Genomic DNA, 14,771 nt, shown 5'->3' with positions numbered 1-14,771 from the left:
CCTGCTCTGCTCTGCTCTGGCCAGACATCGTCCCTGTTTCAGTTCAGCCAGGAGCCTTAGTCTTCAGTTTTCTGTGGAAAGGCAAAGTGTGCTCTCTGGGCTTGTCCATTATTGATCTGTTCTCATACAAATGAGGAACTTAAATTCTTGCAGTTTGATTGGTCTAAAAGGCACTGTCCTGATTGGTCAGAATAGAGCAGCTCTGATTGGCCTGAGCAGCACAGCTCTCATTGGATGGGGAAAGTCTCAGTCCTATTGGTTCAAATAGGATTCCAAGAACTCCTTTATCAGGGCTGTCGAAGATGGCAGACACACAGTGCAGCAGTTCTGTGCTGGCTTCTCCATGAAGGGTAGTTTGTGTGAGAGTCCTTGTGCAGAAATGGCTGCTAGGCTCTGTTTTTTTAAATTGAGCCCAGTTAGCCAATAGGAGACCTTCTTAGTAAGTGCCTTTCCCTACCTAGCCTCCCCACCACAGTTCAGAATATTTACCCAAAGAAATTGAAAGCTTATGTTCACACAAACATCTGCAGATGGATGTTTTTAGAAGCTTTATTAATAATTGCCCAAACTGAGAAGAAACCAAAATATAATTGAACGAGTAAATGGCTAAATAAACTATGGTACCTTTCCATAATGGAATATTATTCAGAGCTAAAACTGAATGAGTTACCGAGCCATGAAAAGACCTGAAAGAAACTCACATGCCTATTTCTAAGTGACCAAAGCCAATGTCAAAAGACTATATACTATATGAGTCCAACTATACAACATTCTGGAAAAGGCAAAAACAAGGAGACAGTACAAAGATTAGTGGCTGCCAGGTGTTAGCAGGGTTGGAGGGATAACTAAGCAGAGCACAGAGGAATTTTAGGTCAGTGATGCTATAAAGGTGGACACACGTAATTACACACTTGTCCAAACCCACAGGATGTACACCACCAAAGTGAACCCTAATGTATGCTGTGGACTTTGGATTATAATGGCGTATCAGTGTAGGTTCATTAGTTGTAGCAAATGCACTGCTCTAGCGAGGATACTGACAATGGGGAAGGCTTTGCCAAGGCAGGGTAGGGAACCCCATCATGTACATAGGAAACCTCTGTACCTTCTGCTTAATTTGCCTGAAACTGCTTTAAAAAGTGTGTTTTTTTAAAGAAAAAAGGATAAAAACAATTAAAACACTAGAATAAAACAGGAATATTGTAAAACCTCAGAGTGGGTAAAGCAGGACACAAAACATAAAGGCCTCCAAAGAAAAAAAGTATAAATTTGATTCATAAATATTTTAAGTTTCTACTTGGAAAAGTTGAAAGACAAATAATAAACTGGACCTAATATTTGTAAAAATATGACAAAATTCCAAATCTGCATTATAGGAAAAGGTTGTATCACTAATAAAAAGCAAATCAATAGAGAACTAAACATGAACAGACCATTTCCAGAAATAAAAATGTAAGTATGAAAAGAAGTCCAACTTCACTCATAATTAAAGAATTATATATTAAAACAATAACTAAATAGTATTTTTCATCTTTCATATCGGCCAAAATGTGAAAGTTTGCTAAAATATGGCATGTTCAAAAGTGTGAAAAAACTGGCACAATCGAAAACTTGCGTCTACACTAAAACCTGTACACAGGTGTTTACAGCAACCTTATTCATAATTACCAAATCTTGGAAGCAACCAAAATGTCCTTCGATAAACTGGAAAAATTGTGGTGTATTATACAATGTAATACTACTTAGCAGTAAAAGAAATGAGCTATCCAGCCACGAAAAGACATGGAGGGATCTTAAATACCCATTGCTAAGTGAAATAAGCCCATTTGAAAAGTCTCTACACTCTATGCTTCTACCTATGCTGTATGAAATTCTGGAAAAGGCAAAAGTATAGAGACTAAAAATAACAGTGTTGCCAGGAGTTGGAGGCATGGGGTGAGAAGAGGAAGAAGTGAACATTTGGAGCACAGGGGATTTTTAGGACAGTGAAACTACTTGCTGTCATGGCAAGTACGTGTCATTATGCATTTGTCAAAAACCATGGAGTACACAGTGCAGAGTAAGCCTTAATGGAAATGAAGGACTTACATGCATACACACAAGCAAAAAAGAAATAAGTGAGTATGACTTTACTACCAGTCCAGGTCACAGTCCCTCACTGATACTCCAAAATACTTAACAACAAAGGAAAAGAGATATCTTAATACAGCACCCGCCTCTCAAAGGAGGCAAACATATATCCAAATGAAAGCAGTTTTGATACAAGCTCTACTTTTCTATGCTATTCAGATAGAAAACTCAGATTCTCTTAAAGAGTAACAAAGGCCATATACCCTAAAAATTCACATTTATGGGTAATCATTCAAAACAAGCTACATATATAGATTGCATAGTCTCTTAACTCATAATATGGGTGAATTTAACTAATTTATTCAAGTAAAACCAAAGCTTAAACATTTTAAAGATTAGACCTTCATAACTTTTAAAATTAATGAAAGAAAACTACAAACTCCTGAACCAAAATTTTATTTTAAATTTTAAAGCATATTAGTGCATATGAAAAATTTTCATAACATGTGACATAAAGATGTTAGCACATTGAGCAATAGGAAATATTTTTATACAACTTTTGAATCACTAATATGCTTATTTCACCTCTGAATATATGCCAAGTTCTCCTAAGTCACCTTTGTCATGGAACATCAAGTAGGTTTAAAATTTTTATATTATTGTTTAATAACTTCCTAATAAGGTTTTGAACTTCTAGTCGACTTACACATAATATTTTTTTCAATGTATTGATTACTGTAATAGCTTTTTCTCTCATCTCTGATGGAACATATCTAGTATCTAAATACTGAGATAACTTTGTTCTAGAATTATACAGCGTGTTAATAACAGTTTCAATGTCATCAGTTTCATAACTGCTTTGCCCTAGTGGTAATACCTGGGACCTATACATCTTACTTAATCTGTGTTCTGCCGCCGCTGCGACGGCGAGGCTCCGTTTCAGCTGCTCTCTGACGGCTTGAATGTCCGCTCTGTACTCTGGCTTGAGGCTCTCAGCAAGAGGTACCTGATGCACTTTTGAACTAATATCTGAAATTTTTTTCAAAATTTCTTCATTACCCAAAACGAGTGGGTGTTTTTCAAATGTTTGTGTTTCATAATCGCCTAAGAGCTGAGGAACATCTTCTAGATCCGTGGAGGTATCCCAGTCGGTGCTCCCACTTGAAGAGCTGGGAGGATACTCAGTGACATACGGCCACATCGGGGCCTCGGTTTGTTTGACTTTGGGCTCTGGCTCTGGCTCTTCTCTTTCAACATAAGGCTCCTTTGCGCGTAAAACAACAGAAATATTGCTTGGTTTAATAGACCAGAATGCTGTGCTTTTAGTATGTTTTTTCCTCCTTTGTTCCGGTGAGAAGCTTCTAGTCGGGAAACTTGTAATTTTATCACTCACAGGGGTCGTTACAACATTCTCAGCTAAAGCTTTGTCAGGTGTAATTATCGCCTTAAGTTTTGATACCTTCGTTTTCATAGAGTAAACAGTATTTGGAGACTCTGATTTTTTCTCAGTGGCTGGCTCCCTAGTGGGAACACTTAGTAGTAAGTTCTGTAAAACTTGTACATAATGATTCACATTTTTTTCTTCATCAGATGTCACAGTGTTGCCTTAAGGGAAAAACAAGCAAACAATGAGAATCATTTATTATGATATATGACATATTGACAAAATATACCCAAATTTACTTCATGTGATATCACTTAAAAGTTAAGGTAAAACCCTGGTTGGGTGGCTTAGTTGGTTGGAGCATCAGCCCATACACATAAAGGTCGTGGGTTCAATCCCTGGTCAGGGCACATACCTAGGTTGCAGGTCCGATCCACAGTCAGGTCCAGTACACTAAAAAGCCTCTTCATGGCTGTGTATCAACACCCTACCTTGTACCTTGCTTTGCTTCATTTTTTTTCATGTACCATTTGTCTTTACACTGTTGTCTTGCTAAATCCATCCTCTCCCCACACACTTCCCATCTGCTACTTTTGTCTCCCTAAAATATCTACATGTTTCATATTGACCTTCTCAGTTCTACTAATCAGAACTGCTCTTGCACATCAACTTGGTCTTTATAAAAATGTTTGCAGGCAAGGTAGTAAAAGAGAGTCAAGCCTCAAGTATCCTTACAAATGGCCCTGGCCACTATAAACACATGCTTTATCCCATTTTTTAGGAGAAGCTAGAAAGAAGAACAAACTTCAAACTCTTACAAAGATTGGGCTACTCTGCTAGAAGTTGTGTTATTAAACTTTGACTGTTTGTGGCCTATACTGGTGTACTTTATAATATCTCCTCTATTTTACCAGTTAGTGATCCAACCAAACACAACAATGTCTTGGAACATGGCTAAACTAAGAGTCCCTTCCACTTTGAAAAACCATAATGCTGCTTCCCAGCACCTCTAGTTAACGGGATGGCTACCTGCTAAGCAGGCTTGAGGTTGGTAAGAATCACAGATATGGACGTTATAGCTGAGGTTGAGGCTGTCTGCACTTCTCTTCTTGAAACAGAACGGGGAGAATTAGTCACGTGGCAAACAATAGGAAAGTAAACAAAATGGTAAACAACTGCAGGAACAAAGTGGCACACAGTCTGAAGGGGAAATTAGAAAATAGTGATTAGAAAGACCATAACAGCTTCAACTGGCTGAGCAATTACTCTGTGCCAGGCACTATATACTGTGGCCTTTGAATGTGCTTTTATGAAGAGGGAAAGGAGGCACTTAGAAAGGACAAGTCATTTGCCTAAGATTATATCCAACTTGTCAGTGGTAGGAATGGGGTTCGAACACACGCTGTCTTGCTTCAAAGCAGGTACATGCAATGACTACACAGTGTTGTCATAAAAAGATGACACAAGGCTGCAGGCAAAGCAGTAGGTATATAGCGATAGAATTGTCTGGGAAGAACACAACTCTATTTTAAAATACATGTGAACATTAAAATATAATCAGTCAACAAATAAAATGAGATTTTCAAAATATACAAAAGTTTGCTCTACTGAAATGGGACCAGTTACCTTTGATATATTAAGATGTATTTTGAAATATGAAAAATATCTGATCCAAATTTAATATATTTTCTTACTATAAAATATAGGCAAAAACTGACAGTTGATGACTTACAAAAGAATAAATTCCCTTCACACAGAGCTAAACAGCAAATTAATTACTTTTGAGTTTATTCCAGGAAAATGATAGAAATCATAATTTAAAATGAACAATGAAATATTAAATTTCAATCAACAACAAAAAATACATTCAAAACATGTATTTCCTTCCCATAGAAGGGCCAATTAAAGGAGGAAGAAGAGAGAATAAGGGGCAACATAAAAGCCAATTAGCGTGAAAACTTTCTAAAATTCACTGTTCACAAAAGAAACACAAATTAAAAACAATTTTTATTATGCCAGTCAAGCAGGAAAATTTTTTTAAACAATAAAACCTAGAATTGTACACTGAAATTGAGAACAGGCTGACAGTGACCAGAAGGAAGAGGGGAGGCAATTTCAGGGGAAAAGCAGGAGGGTTTGCAGGAGCAAGTATAAAGGACACATGAACAATAACAAGGGGGGTGTGGAAATGGGAGGGAGGTTGGGAGGGCTTGGGGAGGGGGGTGGGCTGGGATGGGGGGTAAAAGGCAGAAAACTGTACTTGAACAACAATTAAAATAAAAATAAAAAAATTTTTTTAAACCCTAGAATTGTCATGTGCATATATTACCTCCCTAGTAAAGAAAGTAACTTCCTTACTTTCCTTATAATCCTGACATCCTTCATTAATCCATTTCTAGTACACTGATTTTTTCTTTATAGAATTTAGGATAATTTTATCTGTATATATTTGTTTCATGATTGTTAACTGCTACATAGTGTAAGCTCTTTGAGACTGTGACAGTGTCTGCTTTGTTCTCTGTATCCCCTCGCCAGTGCCTAGAGCCACAGTAGGCAATTAAAAAGCATTTGTTAATTGAATGATTGAATGAATAAACCAAAAGCTGGAAGTATGTAAATTAATTGTGCCTCCAGTAATTTATCTTAAATAAAGAAAAATGTATAAAATAAATGTTGTTGAGGAAAACTCAATTTCATGTTATGTTTAAAATAGACCCACTGGCCCTGACTGGTGTGGCTCAGTGGGTTGGTCACCGACCCTGCAAAGCAAAAGTTCACAGGTTCAATTCCAAGTCAGGGCACATGCCTGGATTGTGGGCCAGGTCCCCTGTTGGGGACATGCCAAGAAGCAACTGATCAATGTTTCTCTTGAACTTCCATGCTTCTCTCTCTCTTTCTCCCTCCCTTCCCCTTTCTCTAAAAATAAATAAGTAAAATCTTTAAAAATTCATTAATTAATTAAATCTGCTGGTCTAAAAACTGTTTTTGTTTTTGTTTGGCTTTTGGAAAGTGAGAGAGGGGTTGCGTTAATTATCCAATAATTATTAAGGGAAAAATCTGGGCAATAAAATAATGTTCTCTTATTTTAGGCCAAGCAGGCAGTTTTTATAACAGAAGATACAGCTTTAACCATATTTTCCTAAATTCCTAAGTCTGAAGTTTATCTAAAACAACATCATGAACATTGAAGCTCAACAGTTCCAGTGTTCAGGAAGCCCCCGCATGTCTTCTAACTGCCCTTGCTAAAGTATAAGTTCAGGTCACTAAATTTAACTAAATTTGCTTAAGTTCTATTAATTTCATATCATTGAATTTTATCATCCCTAAAGGAACACTGCATTAACATAATTTTAAGTACATTATAATCTTACACAATGTTAATGTATCTTCATAATTTATCTAACCCATATTTTAAGGGAGACAATTCAATAATTTTTGGTATATTCAGTTATGCAACTGTCACCACCATCTAAGTTGAAAACAGTTTCATCATTTCCCAAATAAATGCATTCCAAATTGCCCCATCCCTCAGCCTAGGCAACGACTAATCTACTTTCTGTGTCTATGGATTTGCCTGTCGTATACATTATACATAAATAAAATCACACGATATGTGGTCTTCTGTGGCTGGCTTCTTTCACTTAGCACGTTTTTAAGGTTATCTATATTGTAGCATGTGTCAGTATTTCATTTCTTTCTTTCTGTGGTATCAATTGTTACTTCTCTTTCATTTTTTATTTTATTTGCTTGGGTCCTTTCTCTCTTTTTCCTTTTTCCCCCTTTTTATTGAATTTTATTGGGGTGACAGTGGTTAACATTATACAGGTTTCAGGTGCACAATTCCACAACACATCATCTGTACACTGTACTGTGTGTTCACCACCCCAAGTCAAGTCTCCCGCTACCACCGTTTATCCCCCATCCCCTCCTCCACTGCTCCCCATCCCCATCCCCCTCTTTCCATCTTTTTCTTGATGAATGTGGTTAAAGGTTTATTAATCTTGTTTATCTTTTTTTAAAAAGCAGGTATTGACTTCATTGACCTTTTATATATGTATCTGTATATATAAATTTATACTATATTTAATATATACTATATATAATAGTATACACACACACACACACACACTGTTGTTTATTTCTTCTTTGACCACTTTGGACTTTGTTTTTCTTCTTCCAGTTCCTTTAACTGGAAAGTTAGATTATTTATTTGAGATTTTTCTTGTTTCTTGAGGTAGGCCTGTAATGCTACAACTTTCCCTCTTAAGACTGACTGCTTTTGCTGGGCCCCATAGATTTGGGGTTGTGTTCTCATGTTCATTTATTTCAAGGTATCTTTTTATTTCTTACTGACCTCATTGTTAACTCATTTATTGTTTAGGAACATGTTATTTTCCCTTCATGTGTTTGAGCATTTTCAGTTTCTTCCTTTCTTGTAACTAGTTTCTAGTTTTATACCATTGTGGTTAGAGAAGGTGGTTCATATGATTTCAAGCTTCCTAAATTTATTGAGATTTGTTTTGTGTCCTGACAGGTGGTCTACCCTAAAAAATGTTCCATGTGCACTTGAAAAGAATGCATATTTTGCTGCTTTGGGTAAAATACTCTAAAAGTATCAATTAAATCTATCAAGTCTAATGTGTCATTTAAGACTGCTATTTCCTCTTTGATTTTCTGTCTAGAACATCTGTCAGTTGGTGTCAACGGGCCAATAAAGTCCCCTGGCATGGCTGTTTTACTGTCTATTGCTCCCTTTATGCCCATCAATACTTGCTTTTTATATTTAAGTGCTCCTATGTTGGGTACATAAATGTTTACAAAGGTCATATATCCTCTTGCTGGATTGATCCCATTATTATTATGTAACATCTTTTTGTTTGTTTGTTTCTTGCTATAGCCTTTGTTTTAAAGTATTGTGTCTGATATAAGTATTGCTACCCCAGGTTTTTGTTTGTCTCTGTTTACATAAAATGTCTTTTTCCATCCCTGTACTTTCAGTCTGTGTGTGTCTAATTTCAAGTGGGTCTCTTGTAGGCAGCATATTAATGGGTCCTGTTCTCTTATCCATTCAGCTACCCTATATCTTTCGATTGGAGCATTTAATCCACTCACATTGAAGTGATTATTGATAGGTAGTATTTACTGACATTATATTATTTATATTAATGTTCCTCTTTTATTTCTTTCTTCTGAAAGAAATCCCTTTAACATTTCTTGTAATACTGATTTATTGCTGATGAACTGCTTTAGCATTTTCTGGTCTGGGAAGCTCTTTATTTCCCCTTCAGTTTTAAATGATAGCCTTGCTGGGTAGAGTAGTCTTGGTTGTAGGTCCATACTTTTCATCACTTTGAATATTTTATGCCAATCCCTTCTGGCCTGGAAGGTTTCTGTTGAGAAATTAGCTGACAGTCTTATGGGAGCTCCCTTGTAGGTAACTAACTGGCTTTTCTCTTGCTGCTTCTAAGATTCTCTTTTTGTCTTTAACCTTTGGCATTTTAATTATGATGTGTCTTGATGTGGGTCTCTTTGGGTTCATCATGGTTGGGATTCTCTGTACCTCCTGGACTTCTGTGTCTTTTTCCTTCACCAGATTAAGAAAGTTTTCAGACAATATTTCTTAAAATAGGTTCTCAATCCATTGCTCGCTTTCTCTCTCTCTCTCTCTCTCTCTCTCTCTCTCTCTCTCATCTCCTTCTGGTACCCTTATGATGTGGATGTTGTTAGACTTGATGTTGTCCCAGAGGTCCCTTAAACTGTCCTCATTTTTAAAAATGTTTTCTTTTTTGTTCTTCCTGGTTTGATTGGGTGTTTTCTGCTACATTGTCCTCCAAATTGCTCATTTGATTCCCTGCTTCAAATTAGCTATTGATCTGCTAATTCAATCTGCTATTGATTCCTGGTAGTGTATTCTTCATTTTTGACTGGTTCTTTTTATGGTTTCAATGTCATATTTATGCTTACTATCTATCTCAATGAGAAGGATTTACCCCCAGGCCAACTGGCTGTAAGGAAGAGCAGCAGCTACTGCAGAGGAGCTGCTGTGCTGGGACCAACCCAACAAAACAAGATTGCTTTGGTGGGGCTTTCCTGATGAGTCTGCCCCTTGACTGTGCTGTTTGTGAAGGTGGTTGGTTGGTGTTCCGGTATGGTCTGAAGTTATCCACCCACTGTGCTGGCTCTGGGGCTTCCTGGGTGCCAACCCTAACCTTAACCCTAACCCTGCTTGGGGTCATCCAACATGAGCTACAACACATGCCACAACTAGCTGCTACTTGGGCTGGGTTTGGATGTACCAGAGAAAGGCCAAGCTGTGAACTGAGGCCTGGCCTGGGGCCTCTTAGCAAGAGGTACAGCACATGTGGAGGCCAGATGCTGCTTGTTTTGGGTTTGTGAACCTTTGAGAGATTTTAGGAAAGTTCGCAGCATGCGCCAGGACTGGCTATTTGTATGGAAAAGTCACTGGAAATGACTTAGGTGGGCCAACAAAGAGTAGAGTCTCAGGGATCACAAGGGTGGGATGAACAGTGTTAGCCAGGTTGATGGATACTCAGATGTAGCACCTGCCTGAGCCTACAGGTAGAGGGTACAATGAAGGAACAATGGCTTCTGCCCCTCCAGCCCTTGCCACAAAGCCAGGCAATTCAGTTCCTCCCTGTGTGTCCTGGTATCTTTTAAGCTGGCACCCCAGTGCTGGAGCTCAGAGCAAGTAAGTCTTAGTAAGTGTGTGCATGGGCACTAAGTGGAAACCTGGGACTCCAGAAGCCCTCCATCTCACTCAGCCACAATGCCTGCTGGTTTTTCAAAATCAGAGGTTATGGGGACTTCTTTTCCCAGCCCTGGAAATCTGGGCTGGGGAGCCTAGTGTGGGGCTGGGACCTCTTGCTCCCTCAGGAGCACCTCTGCAACCAAGACATACTTCCTGATTTTTAACCATCACACATGGGTGTGAGAACAGTCCGTTCTGCATCTCAGCCCCTCCTACCAGTCTTGATGTGACTTCAGCTAGATTTCAGGCAGTTCTGACTGATGGTATTCTGTAATTTCATTGTAATTTTGCTGTGGTCACGGGAGGAGATGAGTACCACATTTACCTACTCCACCATCTTGACTGGAAGCCTCACATTCTTGTGTTTGTCACTTCAGGCCCATGAATATTTAGTGAGTTCAAATTGTATAAGACAAATTATGTAATTCATTTTAATATCAGTTAATAGTGCGTGAATATATAACAATTATGTTAACATTATTTTGAAAGTTATACATTTTTTAAAAAGCAAAAAATAATTCTCATTTAAAAAGAGGTAAGTTGTGTTGGAGAAACCCTCCTGCCTGGGTTTTATTGTTGTTGTTCTGTGGTTCTTCGCCCACTGCTGGTAGGAACTGTGGCTCTCAAAGCCAGAATTTGGTAAAGAAGAAAGGAACTATTTATTCAAAAGTTATACAGGTTCAGATTAATGGTGGAATGTCACCGTTAAATCCCAAAGTCCCTTTAAAACACTCACAAACACGCACACAGTGCTGCCTTCCCCTGCCAAACTGGGCCAATCTGGATACCGCATCTCAGGAAAAGAATGTAGAAGTCCATAGCTCGGCCAGGCTCCCACTAGAATCCAAAACTGCACCCTCATGGTGGGTCAGGGAATCCTTCTGCATCCTTCCAAGCCACCTGGCCAAGCAGGGTGTAGCAGCTCCGCACAGCTGCTACACCCTGCTTTCCTGCTTTCTAAGCTGTGTAGTCAAGAGCCACCCCCCACTCCCAAAACTGCGCATTTAAGCCCTAGCATGGCTGCCATGCCTGGGTTTAAGTCCTGGTGCAGATCTTCCCCTGTAACCCCATTTCCAATGCCTCCCACGCTGGGTTACACCTGCCAGTAGTCTAGTTTCTTCTGCCTTTCTCAGCTGCCATTGTTAGTCCTGGCAAGTGTGGTCCTGTGACCCAGAAGCCACCTACAAGCTGCTCTCGCAGGACCAGGAAGTCCTTTCAGCTACATCCTATCACAGGTTAGAGTCATGCCCATCTCCCTGACTCCGAGTGCAGGCACGGCTTTTTAACATTGTTAAAACAATGGCCACGTTCTTCAGCTGTGCAAAGATGCTCTCAATGGCCCTGCTCCACTTCCCTCATCCCCAAAGTGATAGCTATGGCGGTTTTCTCCATTTTGTGGGACCTCCAGCTGAACAACCCACTACAGCTATACAGTGCAAATATTAAAGAGGAGTGATTTTTTAAGTTGGAAAATATTTAAAATTAAAACTATGAAAAAATCAGATGTGATGACATTGATACACACACATATTTACACACACACACACACACATATATAAATTTAAATATATAGTTAGGTGTTTACCTAGCAACATCAGGATGTATGTGTATGTAGAAAATGTAGCCTGTTCTACACCCAGGTTTCATTCATGTCATGCTGAATTGAAACTAAACAAGTACTAGCTAAATTTCGGTGTTCTATCAGAAAGGTATCAGCAGTTACCAAAAGTACTGAGGTTTTCAACAAATGCAGTTACTTAATATCATACCAAGGATTTTTGTATAAAATAACTTCAAAACTGTCTTAGTACTCTAGGAAAAAACTGTTGAAATTGCACTTTCATTATAAAAACCCATGTGCCTTTTCTTTGGCATGAGAGGACATTTTTTTCTATGATTCTCTCACAAACAATGGTTGGAATAGTGACTATATAAAATGAAAAGAATATGTAACTGAGTTAAATCAAACACAATGATAAACCTGGTTTCTTTTGTTGTACTTATTCCAAAGATAAACAGAATTAAAATTACTTAGAGAAAAAGAATGAGAGAGACAGAGACGGATAGAGTGGCCGTGTTAATATTGCTTACACACCCCTCATCCACTTCTACACAACAGGAGTAAATTACATTTTCTAAGACATCTTCTATGATCTTTGACCTGTATATATTTTCCTCGTGTCTTATTGTATATCATCTATATCTTCAACACAAAATCATTCCTTTTTTTTGAAAAGTATCTTTTTATTTCCTACAAGCTTTAAGGAGGTTTAGGGAAGAGGGTTCAAAGGAAAAGAACGGGCCGTGAAATTATGAAGTTAGTGTGTAGGAGACTGCTTTGACTTAAGTGACCACCCAGGGGCTGCTATTCACCAGTTCCAGAGTGTGCTATATGACAGTATTAGTGTCACCTAAACGGAACTTTCCATGTGTGTTAATCAGTTGTGACCTACTGATGTACAACCACCAAAATGCAATAACCGGTATTAGTAATAATGACCTATAAGACATTAAGATAATATCTTCTGTATGTTCTGTTCCTTTACAGCAAAGAACATTTTTACACAGATTTTTGTTTAAAACAACAGTCATAAGGGTTAGTATTTAATGGGCTAAAGTTATCTAAAATGCTTTTCCAGAACTTTTGCCACTGCTATTCATGATTTAGTTTGCATTGTATTTTCATTTTTTAAATATAATTTCTAACTACAACCTTTTAACAATTCTGAAATGTAGCCATGCATAACTAGCATGCACTTCAGTCCTTTACACCTACCTAATAAATTTTACTTGGTTAAACCAAACCCCAACATTACAAAATGCTACAGTGAACTACAGTCAGACTAAATGGACAAGCCGCAAGTCATATCAGACATTGGACTTAACTAAATACCTCAAGGTGTCCACATGATGCTAATGTAGTAGTCTTAGCACCTCTAAATTTGACCTTACTAGTTTTCAACTACTAGGGAGGGACAAGTTGAAAGTTATAATTCTGCTTAACGAAGGCTTTTAATGCTGTGCTCCCAAGGATGCTCTGTGGGAGTGCACAGGGGGTCCGTGAGTGTCGCAGACCGCTCGCTATCCATAGTCTACATGTTCCCCATGTCTCCCCACAGAGGTTAAACTTTCTCTGTAAAAGGGCCAGACAGTAAATATTTTGCACTTTGTAGGCCATACTGTCACTGTGGCAACTATTTAGCTCTGCTGTTATAACAAGGGAAAGTAGCCATGGACAATACATAAAAGAATGAGGGTGTCTGTGTCCCAATGAAACTTTATGAACAATGAAATTGGAATTTCATACTTTTTCACTTATCACTAAAGATCATATTTCATATTCACACTTAAAAATGTAAAAGCCATTTTTGCCTCCAGCCGTACAAAAACAGGCTACCTGGGCCCGCTGTCTGCAGTTTGCCCACCCCTGCAATAAGCACGTGCAGAGATTCTCACGTAGAAGCGGGCAGCGTTAACATCAAGGGCCGTCCCGCAGGGGTAAGGAGGTCATACCCGCGAGCCCCATTTGCCCAGTCCGCGCATCCCGGGTCAAGGCTGGGACCCACTGTCTGGACCGCAGCGTGCAGGTCGGAGACGAGAAAAAGAGGGACACACCTTGGCATCAAAGGCCAGGCCCCTGGACAGTGGCGTTTAGGAGGAGTGTAGGAGCGGGGCAAAGAAGAGCCAGAACTCCGGTGGGCCCCAGAACCCGGAGGTTCCCCCAGGTGTGTCCCCCGGGTCGTTGCTCCGTCAGGCTGGGTCACTCACTCGGATACGCCGGCAGGAACGAAGGCCATAGCAACAGCGCAACTAGAAGAACTAAGGACCTCACAGGCATCGTCCGCAGCACTCTGACAGGCGACTGGAACGTCCTGGGCCACCGGGCCGGATATTTCAGGGCCAAAAAGAGAGGTCTCAGAGCCCTAAGGGCCCTGCAACGGCTGTCCCCAGCACGCAAGCGCAGCCCGGGCTGGGGGGTGGGCTGTAGGAGCGGCAGAGCCCCGCCCCCTCCTGGGGCCACGCGCAAGGGGCGGGGCGACCACTTCCTGCCAAGCTCCGCCTCGCCCGGCACCAGTGCACCAGCTCTCTCAGCCTACGAAAGTTGGCTCCCAGCGTGGGCCTGGGAAAGTCTTGACACCCGGGCGAGTACAGGTGCTCTGTGAGTTGGGGTTGGCGGAGCTCCGCGTATCCAGGGAAGCTGGGCATATAACAACGCCCAAAGCACGATCCCTGCGCAGAAGAAGTTGTCTGTGGGAAGAGACAGCCTGGTCATTGCAACAGCCTGAAAGTGTTACAATGGAGGAAATGCTAGGCACTGTGGAGCACACCTCCGTGTGACTGCTCTCTAAAACACTTGAGAGAGTAGGTTGCCTAGTTGAAAGAAATTGTGGAGCTCACAGGTACTGAAAATAGGTCAGTCTAATTGCAAAGGGTGGGGGGCAGTTGTTGGAGGTGAGGGAGGACAGGTAGGCAGAGGCATTAAAGCTACTTTAAGGGGCTTGGGATTTGTTTTACTTTTTCAAAAGGTTACATTCCCCACCCCACCCC

General features: G+C 39.9%; 1 protein-coding gene across 1 annotated transcript; it reads right to left on the bottom strand.

Moving 5' to 3' along the window:
- Positions 1 to 2,510: 2,510 nt before the first annotated feature.
- SPESP1 (sperm equatorial segment protein 1) lies at positions 2,511 to 14,166 on the bottom strand. The gene is made up of 2 exons (XM_045822923.1): positions 13,992 to 14,166; positions 2,511 to 3,675 (listed from the first exon to the last, which is right to left on the bottom strand). Exons 1-2 carry the CDS (start codon positions 14,059 to 14,061, stop codon positions 2,693 to 2,695), a joined length of 1,053 nt encoding a protein of 350 aa, XP_045678879.1. The 5' UTR covers positions 14,062 to 14,166; the 3' UTR covers positions 2,511 to 2,692.
- Positions 14,167 to 14,771: the final 605 nt, after the last annotated feature.

The sequence above is a fragment of the Phyllostomus hastatus genome, unplaced genomic scaffold (genome assembly GCF_019186645.2).
Source record: "Phyllostomus hastatus isolate PE091 unplaced genomic scaffold, TTU_PhHast_1.1 phas_scaffold_501, whole genome shotgun sequence".
In the NCBI taxonomy this organism is placed as follows: Eukaryota; Metazoa; Chordata; class Mammalia; order Chiroptera; family Phyllostomidae; genus Phyllostomus; species Phyllostomus hastatus.
Note: the sequence above shows the minus strand (reverse complement) of the source record. Positions and strands in the feature narration are given on the sequence as shown.